The 9,973-nt window shown below is 47.8% G+C and overlaps 1 protein-coding gene and 1 long non-coding RNA gene across 2 annotated transcripts; one reads left to right on the top strand and one right to left on the bottom strand.

Moving 5' to 3' along the window:
- Positions 1–535: 535 nt before the first annotated feature.
- LOC118097481 (deoxyribonuclease-1) lies at positions 536–9,717 on the bottom strand. Its single transcript, XM_035140317.3, has 8 exons — positions 9,445–9,717; positions 7,552–7,640; positions 5,646–5,732; positions 4,652–4,764; positions 3,464–3,576; positions 3,077–3,234; positions 2,350–2,446; positions 536–2,260 (listed from the first exon to the last, which is right to left on the bottom strand). The coding sequence occupies exons 1-8, from the start codon at positions 9,715–9,717 to the stop codon at positions 2,186–2,188; spliced, it is 1,005 nt and encodes a 334-aa protein (XP_034996208.1). The 3' UTR covers positions 536–2,185.
- Positions 6,018–9,921, top strand: LOC148683341 (uncharacterized). The gene is made up of 2 exons (XR_015947301.1): positions 6,018–6,064; positions 9,422–9,921. It is a non-coding gene; the product is annotated as an uncharacterized LOC148683341 (long non-coding RNA).
- Positions 9,922–9,973: the final 52 nt, after the last annotated feature.

Here is a 9,973-nt window from a genome sequence, read left to right on the forward strand (position 1 = left end):
CAGTAGTGAATCCCATAAACATTCCTAAGGATGGGGCAAAAAAACCTGCAGGACTTCCAGGGCAAAGTAAGCAGGAAAAGGTTGCCCTGTAATTCAGAGCAGATTGGGAAGGGGGCCATTTCAGACAGCTTATCCTCTATTACTAATCTTGCCCTGCACTACACAACCACAGTTGTGTTGTGTGTGCATTATAGATGTATGGCTTACTGAGGCAGTATCCTGCTTCATCAGGGTTGGACCCATGTAGGATATTTAAATTCACCCAGCCCTAAGCTTAAAGGAAAGGAAAGGGGCCCCTGACCATCAGGTCCAATCGTGTCCGACTCTGGGGTTGCGGCACTCATCTTGTGTTATTGGCTGAGGGAGCCGGCGTACAGCTTCCGGGTCATGTGGCCAGCATGACTAAGCTGCTTCTGGCGAACCAGAGCAGCGCACGGAAACGCCATTTACCTTCCCACCAGAGCAGTCCCTACCGTGTTTCTCCTAAAATAAGACACGTCTTTATTTTTCCTCCAAAAAAACACACCAGGACTTATTTTCAGGGGATGTCTTTTTTATTATTATTAAGTATGGTACAACAACTGGGCTGGTATCCTTACAGAGCTTTCACAGTCAGAGTTTTGCAACTGCGGCTCTTGCTGAGTCCTTCGGCATGGCAGAGCCTATCAGGTGCGAGTTATATGGGCTGGTGAGGAGGCTTACCAGCTGACCTCCCCACCCCGACCCTGGGATCATGAGTTTGTGCAGACTGCCTTTTCACCACAAAGCGGCCAAACCTCTAGGGTTAAAGGGCAGAGCTTTCGGGCTGCTGAACCAGCCTCCCGAGCTGGCTTGAGACTGCTCTGAAACGGAGTACGCGTTGCATGCACCTCAAATAGAGCCTGCCTGATGCTCAGTCAACAACCGGTGGAGGGGCGCCTTAAATAGCTGCTAAACTGCTGTGAGTCTGGAGCTCTGAATCGGAGCTGCCAGAGATCTCTCATTGGCAGCGTACCAGGAGGTCCCGGCTTTGGTTATTACGAGTGCATATTTATTTACATGTAAATGAAAAAGCAAACAATCCCCAGCCTTCGGACTTCGATTGGCATTTCTCTTTTGCTTTAAACGCAGTAGCTGGGAGCGTGATAGCTGAGAGTGAGTTGGGAGGAAATCGTCACTTCAGAGCTCTCTGAAGTCGGGGCTTGGCGTGGCGCGCGGCGATGCCCTTGTAGGCTCCCGCTGGGTCGGGGCTCGGCGCAGCGCGCACCTCTGCCCTTGCCGGCTCCCGCGGGGCCGCAGCGCAGCGCTGCAACTTTCGCCGGGTCCCGCTAGGTCGGGGCTCGGCGCAGCGCGTGCCTCTGCCCTTGCCGGCTCCCGCGGGGCCGCAGCGCGGCGCTGCAACTTTCGCCGGGTCCCGCTAGGTCGGGGCTCGGCGCAGCGCGCGCCTCTGCCCTTGCCGGCTCCCGCTGGGTCAGGGCGCGGCGCGCACTGCGACTCTCGCCAGGTCCCGCTAGGTTGGGGCTCGGCACAGCGCGTGCTGCAGCTTTTGCCGGCTCCCGCTCGGTCTGAGCTCCACGTGGCGGTTCCGGCAAGGACAGGCATCTTCCTTTTACTCTTTGTTACAGAAGCACCATCCAGACCTGCTCCCACCACTACCCCGGTACGGCTTATTTTCGGGGTATGTCTTATATTTTGTTGCTTCAAGAAAATCGTGCCATGGCTTATTTTATAGGCACGTCTTATTTTGGGAGAAACACGGTATTTATCTACTTGCACTTTGATGTGCTTTCGAACTGCTAGGTGGGCAGGAGCTGGGACCGAGCAACGGGAGCTCACCCCTTTGCAGGGATTCGAACCGCCGACCTTCTGATCGGCAAGCCCTAGACTCTGTGGTTTAACCCACAGCGCCACCTGGGTCCCCAGCCCCAAGCTTAGGTGGTGAATATTGTGGCACACCTGGATAGGCCTGCAAGAAGGCTTGCAAGTCCTAGCTACAATGTAGATGGGGCTCTTGTGTCACCTTGATTTTCATGCTGGGGGCAAGGTGCAGAGGTGGGGGGAGGAGGTGTATGTGCATTAGATGGCTTTTACTGTATGGGAATTCCACTGCTGCCCTAGATGGATCTTGCTGAATGGAATAGAGAAGTTAGTCTCTTTTTTGCCCTGCCATTGCTCTCGCTTTATAGCCAGAAGGATGGTTGACGGTTTAGAGCTCTCGCTGGGCTTTCGGAGCAGGCCGAAGATTCACCTCTACAGGATAGTGGTCGCTGACTGCTAGGGCCTGTAGAGATGAGATGGTGTGGATTATTCAGGTTTCTACATCACATTCAAACTAGCAGCCAGTTAAAAAATGAGCCCGATTACACCCACCTCTTCCTCCGATAGTCCAAGTGCTTGTGTGAAGTTGAAAGGCTTGGCGGATCTGGGTACAATGGCGCCAAGCAGCTCTTCTCCATGGACTATAATCCTAGCATGGGAGGACAGAGTACAAAAGTGGAGTGTGATGGGTCTCTGCTCTCTGCCCCCAACAAAAAAAGGCATGGCCAATTTACGTGACGCAAAGCAGGAGTCTAGTGTTCCAGGTTAGCTCTTGAGTTCTTGGCCTGGCTATGGCACAGATCTCTGCCTCTAGTGCTGTCTGCTCTCCAGCTCAACAGACCAGAAGCAAAACCACACCAAAAAAAGATATATGGTATAGTACAGGGGTGGCCAACTCCCAAGAGACTGCGATCTACTCTCGGTGTTAAAAACTGGCAGTGATCTACCCCCTTTTGGGGGCTTCAGGTCAAATTTGTTGAGCTTTCTTTAGGGAAGAGGAAGGCCCATATTTTAGGGGTTCAGGTCTAAATTGTGTAGCTTTTTTTAGGAAAGAGGAAAGCCAGTGATCTACCACAGACGTCCAGTGATCTACCAGTAGATCACGATCTACCTGTTGGACGTGCCTGTTATAGTACACTGTAAGTGACACAATCTCCTCAGGGCTTGCTTTCTGTCTGGCATGCTTGCTTGAAAGGTTGGCAAATACTGGATTGCTTTTGGGAGTAAGGGGAGGCATGTTGAGAATGGGTAAGTGGAGCTGAAAAGTGTCGTCTGGTACCTGTCATAGGCACAGCAGGTCCGGTGGCTGACTGTGGTGTCCTCTCTGTCACCAATGAGCCAGTGGAAAGCAAGGTGATTGCGCAGGCGGATCCCAGCCCAAGCGCTTGCTGGGATGTAGGCACCAGCAGCATTCAGATCTCCCAGCAGCATCACATTCTATTCAGATCATAAGGAAAGGGTTGTACGTGAATATCAACTCCACTAGGGGAGGTGGCATGCCTCTGAAAGCTAGTTGCTGGGAATCGGGAGCAGGAGAATTGTCCTATACGCATCTGGTCAGCCACTGAGAGAACAGGATGCTGGACTAGATGGGTCTTCTGATCCAGCAGGGCTTTTATTTTCTTAGTGACTTGCCGAGTTTACAACATCTGCCCCCATAATATACCTCGGTTTTCCACCGTTGCATCAGTTCTGTGCACACTCCAAACAGCAGATCAAGCTCATGCGCAGCTTCCCGAGGACTGGTGTGGTGTAAAAGTAGCACAAAGTCTAGGATAGCTGTGGGGTGGATGACAGCAGTTCAGATGATGGGAGAGGTTTCACTACTGATTTCCCTAATCTTTCCTCTTGGTGGCTGTTTTCACACACACATGCACACTTAACAAAAGCTAGCGGCTTTTCCTCAGTTTCTCAATACATTTAATTTCCTCTGTTTACTAATCTACCCTAAGCACCATTGAACTAGGGCTATACATACGCCACGGGAACACTGAAAAACAACACAAAATGTTACAGCAATTAGTATAGAACTAGTCATTAAACTTAAACCACTGAGCTGAGGGCTTGCCGATCAGAAGGTCGGCGATTCAAATCCCCGTGACGGGGTGAGCTCCTGTTCCTTGGTCCCAGCTCCTGCCAACCTAGCAGTTCAAAAGCACGTCAAAGTGCAAGTAGATAAATAGGTACTGCTACAGCGGGAAGGTAAATGGCGTTTCCCTGTGCTGCTCTGGTTCACATGACCTGGAAGCTGTACGCTGGCTCCCTCGGCCAATAACATGAGATGAGCGCCGCAACCCCAGTCGATCACGACTGGACCTAATGGTCAGGGGTCCCTTTACCATTTTAGTCTTTTTAAAGAGCAAGTTTCTAGTCCTTATGGCTGCAAATATATGGTCAAAATGCTTCTTGAAACGCTTCTTGAAATTTCCCACAACTAGCAACACCGAAACAAATTTTTCAAAATAATATAAATGGCCAGATAAATTACCCATATGTTGTTGACTTAATAAATTACTGTATATGGGTTGGTGAACTTCCTTAGTTTAGAATTGTAATTTTTTAAATACAGAGTATGCACAGTCCTCCCTACACTAGTGCTCTAAAGAGAGCAATTGGCCAAAATGGCAGGAACATCCCCCCCCCCCCCGTATTTAGTGAATTATTTTCCTCCTTACTATCCATACAACTTCAGAAAGCAGGAAAGCAGTGTCCATCAAAAATGCCAGGCTTTCAGTCCTAAAACCAAGGTAATCTTCCATAATTGCCTTGGTTGTAACAGTTCCTGGATCACCAAGAATCTGTGGACAAGTATCCAGAACAATTTAGACCTCTGTGTGGAGAAACTGGGTGTTACCTGTGTATGGACAGTGAAAGCGAGCAGCAAAGGGCCCCCGGGCAAATGCCTTATAATCTCTGGCATCCTCATCCCCAAACTGGCACCAATCAGTAACTGACACAACATCCATTCTGTCAAGGGGGGAAAAGTAGGCATCAGAGGGAAGGTGCATCCAAGGAGCCTTCATTCCTCAAAAGGTTAAGTATGCATAATTTATCTCTGGACTGTTGAATATGAAGGTGAACTTCGATCTGGGAGATTTGGGTCTGTGCCTTTGGGTGAGTTCCACTCAGGTCTAGTTCTTATCCAAGTAAACCTGTGTTTAGGTTTGTACCAATACAGAGTCTGCAAGTGGAAGCTCTCATGACTGAATGTTCCTCCATCCTTTTTTTAAATAATAATAATAATAATAATAATAATAATAATAATAATAATAATACATATAGCAAGCCAGATGTCAGCACCCTGATTTAACCCCGATTTGCAATCTTTTTTTGTGAAGGGGTCATTATTATGATTAAATCAGGTAAGCCTCTTTCAGCAGGCCAAAGTCTCAGCCCAAACACAGGTTTATATCCTCAGGAGATCCAGGCCTTGGTTCCCCAACTTCCATTTTCTGTGGAACCCACAGATAGCCCCCTCCCCCTGTTGAAGTTTTGACATCTAGTGAAATGTTTTCTTTAAAAAAAAAAAAGCAGGCATTTTAGCTACGTTTTCTGATTTGTTTGTTAGTTTTAACTGATTTCATATTCATTGTATCTTTTTAGCCTTACTGCCTAGTGACTTGGGTGTTTATTAATGAAATAAGTAATTCTCAATCTGCTCAGCATTGGTGCTTGAAATGGAGGAAGGCAGGTATCATTTTGTCCTTCACCTTGGGTAACAAAATGGCCAGCCCTGTAAAACACTATCCTGGGAGAGAGATATACAGTACATGCATATATAGGCCAGAGTTGGATTTTGGTTCCTGGACCTCTGATATAGTCATGTTCCCAGCTCTCCCAGACATTACCGATACACAAAGACATTCTGCTCCTTGTAGCTTCCTCGCCCCAGCCTCTTGCTCTCCAGGCGGCTGTAGTGATGAGAGGGATCATACCTGCCAGGGAGAAAGAGTTCAAGATGCCACTTTGCCTAATAGCAGACCCTCCAAGTGTCCCTATTTTCAGTGGTGCAGCAAGGTCAGGTGGTACTCTGTGTGGAAAAGGTCTTGTCACCTCCCCACACACATTGAAATTTTTAAAAGAAGGAAATATAAGATACTTACAGTTGCAAGTGTTATTTTCTGGTTTATTTACTTAACATTGTGAGCATAAGCACTTAAAACCTGTTTTTCACGATGGGAATTTCTTATGAATGATTTTTTTTTTACTTAATTTCACTAGTTTGCAGCCTACTGTTGATGTGGACTTCAGGAAGCTGAGGTGCTGTGTAAGTACAACTGCAAAAAACAAGCACCAGTGTGGATATTCCCCTACTCTTAAAGAGCTTACCTAGAATACAATAAAAGCCAGTGGCGGAGGGAGGTGGGGGGTGGGTTGCCCCGAGTGTCATCACTGAGGGGGGTGACAAAATGACAAAAATATGAGGGTTTTTATTTTTAAAATTGGGCTTGCGAAACTTTTCAGTTCAGTCAACAAACATAACGAAACACGGCTGGCACTTACTGCAGGGCCTGCAGCATGCCCGAGCCATGCGTCTCTCCTGTGAGTGACGTGGTGGTTTGGGTGCTTGCAAGCTCCGCGCTGCCCGAAACAGCAGTGTGGGGCTTGCGTCTGCCCACCGCCTCTCCCTTGGCCGCCCTAAAGCTGAGGGGGAGGGGGTGGAGAGACTCCACGCAGCGCGCCCCACCCCCGGCTGCAGAATGCGCCCGCTGCACCCGGCACCCAAGAGGCTAGCTACGCCACTAAGAGCCCTGCTGAATCCCATCTAGAACAGAATCCTGTTCTCACAGTGGCCAGCTAGATGCCTATAGGAAACCCTCAAGCATATACCTCCCAATACATATTTACCCACCAGCAGGATTTTGGACCTTTGCTAGTGCTATGTACAAACATTTGAAATGCACAATTATTATTGCATCCTGCCCTGTCCCCACCCCAGTTGTGTGGCAACTGAAATGTCCACGGGTGCTTCCAGCTGGGGGCTTAATTCTGCAAACTGTGTGTATATCCACCTACCTCCACTGAATATTCCATAATCCTGGAGAAATGGCCACCATCTGGGTGCTTAGATCATCACAAAATGCAAATTATATGAAGCAGGAGAATATGTGATGGGTTGATCATCTACACATGTAGAAGAATGGGGTGATACAGGATCCTCAGATGAAGAATGGAGCAATGGGGGGGGGGGCTTGTTAGAATGCTCCCCCACAACAAAAAGAAATTTCCCTGTGAATAAAAACAAACTACGATCTCCCCACACACCTGTAACCTGAAATGCTACCATTCAGATTATACCCCCTCCTTCCACTGCATGTTTTGACTAGGTCTATGACAGGCATGTCCAACAGGTAGATCGTGATCTACTGGTACCGTAGATCACTGGATGTCTGTGGTAGATCACTGGTAGATCATGGGCTCGCCCCAAAGGAGCTCAGGAGCTCAACAACTTTGGCTCCTCTAAGAAAGGTCAACAAATCTGCCCTGCCCTCCTAAAAAAAAATGAGGCTTTCCTCCTCCCTAAAAAAAGCTTAACAACATTACAACATTGCCCTGCTGAACCCCTAAAAACGGGGCTTTCCTCCTCCCTAAAAAAAAAGCTTAGCAACTTTGTCCTGAACCCCCCAAAATGGGCCTTCCTCCTTCCTAAAAAGGGGGGTAGATCACTGCCAGATTTAAACTCTGTGAGTAGATCACAGTCTATTGGGAGTTGGCCATCCCTGGTCTATGATTAGCAGCCTCTGTTGGTCCTACCTGTTCAGCTCCCGCAGCAACGTCTGAATAGCTGCACCCTTGGAGTCTCGCACCTCTTGGATCGCAGAAATATCACAGCGAGAGAGGATCTGGCAGCGGGAGAAGAGTGGGTGGTCAGGGCAATGAGGTGCTCTGGGCATTGTCACTGCCACACGTATTTCTCCCTTTCTCTTGGCCCTGGTCGCTTCCACATTGTCACTGTTCTGCAGAACTTCATAGTGGATTGGAGTGCTTTGTCGCCCGCTTTTTAAAAACAACAGTACGATTGTGGTGCAGCAAGTGATGGGGAAATTCATTGACTTGTGGATGAATTAATTAGTAACAGAAAGGAATGTAGGCACCCGGCCCGGCCCCCTCTGCCGCTAGTGGAGAAACAGCATCAACATCTGCCAGATCTCACAAGATCTCACCAAAATCTCAAGTAAACAGATTGGAAAGAATGACCAAAGGTAACCAGATGCAGCATTTGTCCATATCACTGCCTTAGCATGCGGTGAAGTTATTTCCACCCACCTGCTGCGTCTCACACCTTTCCTTTCTAAAGCTTTGCATCAGCAGCGATTCATTAGCATCAGATTCATTTCTGTTTGTGTACACACCCGGGACGTTGACATGGTGGGGATGGACAAGGCCCTGGAAACCAAGACTTATGTGGAACGGTTGTGGGAGTTGGGTATGTTTAGACTGGAAAAGAGGAGACTATGATAGCCGACTCCAACGGGATGTGAAAGGGATGTCACATAGAAGATGGAGCAGACTTGTTTTCTTCTGCTGTGGAAGCTAGAACCCAAAGCAACGGCTTCAAGTTATAAGAAAGGAGATTCTGACTAAACATCAAAAATAACTTTCTGACAGTAAGAGCTGTTTGTCAGTGGAATGGACTCCATAAGAAGGTGGTGAAGTCTCCTTCCTTGGAGGTTTTTAAGCAGAGGGCTTTAGCTGAGATTTCTGCATTGCAGGGGGTTGGACTAGATGACCCTCAGGATCCCTTCCTTCCAACTCTACAATTCTGTCTCTAAGATTCCATGCAAAGGTTTTCGGGCCTTGCCTAGAGATGAATTAGGAATTGCTTAAGCACTCCAGTCAGTGTGAAGCTGACCAATGTGTGGTTTCTACACACTGCATTGCCTATAATATAAAATCAAGTGAGCCAATGTTTGTCAAGAGCACACATCTCTTTGCTTAAAAACAAGGGGCGGCTGTCTGACTTGTATTAAACAGATGCCTTATACCAAGCCAGACAGTTGCTTAGTATCTACACTGACTGGCAGCAGCTTTCCAGCTTTCAGACAACAGTCTTTACTTAGCGATGCCAAGATTTGAACATGGGACCTTTTGCATGCAAAGCAGATACTCTGTCACTGAGCTTGAGCCCTTCCCTTAACACTGCTATAGTTAGGAGATACATGCTCTTAAAATTCCTATGCAATTAAACCCAACTTTAATACATGCAAGAGCAGGCCTTTGAACTTAGCTGCTTGTCAGACTGCCTCAACTGAAAGAGCTCCTGCTCATAATTCATTTTTGTTACATGCTCTTAAATCTCCCATCTTGTGGAGTAGCTGGTACATTTTTCTCCATGCTCTTTGTTCATGGCCATCTGCCATGGATGCTTTAGTTGAGATTCCTGCGTTGCAGAGGGTTGGACTAGACTACCATTCAGGTCCCCTATAATTATATGATTATATTTGCTTATCGCTGTAGCAGGAATACATTTGCAGCCTGTCATTCACAATGTCTTTACCTCTGCCATAACCGCAGCTGCCGCCAGATCTCTAGGGTTAGGGATACAGTTCATGGTTTCTAAGCAGGGCTGAGAGCAAGAATTGCTCATTAAACTAATGAAGCACTGTTATCACCATTGCCCTAGGTCCAAATAAATCGCAAACTCACCTGGACAAGAGCTCCCATGACCCTCCGGTTTGCTGCCTTGGCTCTCCCAAAACTGCGTATGTTGAAAGCACAGATTTTGAAGGCTCCTGCCACAACCTGCACGCCCAGAAAGATGAGCAGAAGGGTGAAGCTCTGTCCCATAGCCCTGGTGTTCCTTGATGTATGTATCAAACTGATGCTGGAGGGTGATGATAGCCCAGAGGACTGTATTGCTGCATCAGCATCCAGGCAGGGGAGGAAAAAGGCCTTTGTACTGACTGTTGCGTTTGACATATGACAACCTAGCAGAGAAAGTGCTGGGCCACACCAGCATGATTACTTGTATGCTGAGAGAGAAGGGAATCCCAGAAGTCAGATTCCCACTTTCTCCTCCTCACTTGCTGCCACTGTCCTTCCAGAACCAGCAATCATTCAGAATAAGCTGAACAGTATATGCAGCCTCAGTTATTGTCCATAAATGATCCCTTTGTCCATATACAGCGGTGCCTTGACTTACAAATTTAATCCGTTCCAAAAGCACCTTCGTAGG

This window comes from Zootoca vivipara, chromosome 15, assembly GCF_965207765.1.
Source record: "Zootoca vivipara chromosome 15, rZooViv2.hap1.1, whole genome shotgun sequence".
NCBI lineage: Eukaryota > Metazoa > Chordata > Lepidosauria > Squamata > Lacertidae > Zootoca > Zootoca vivipara.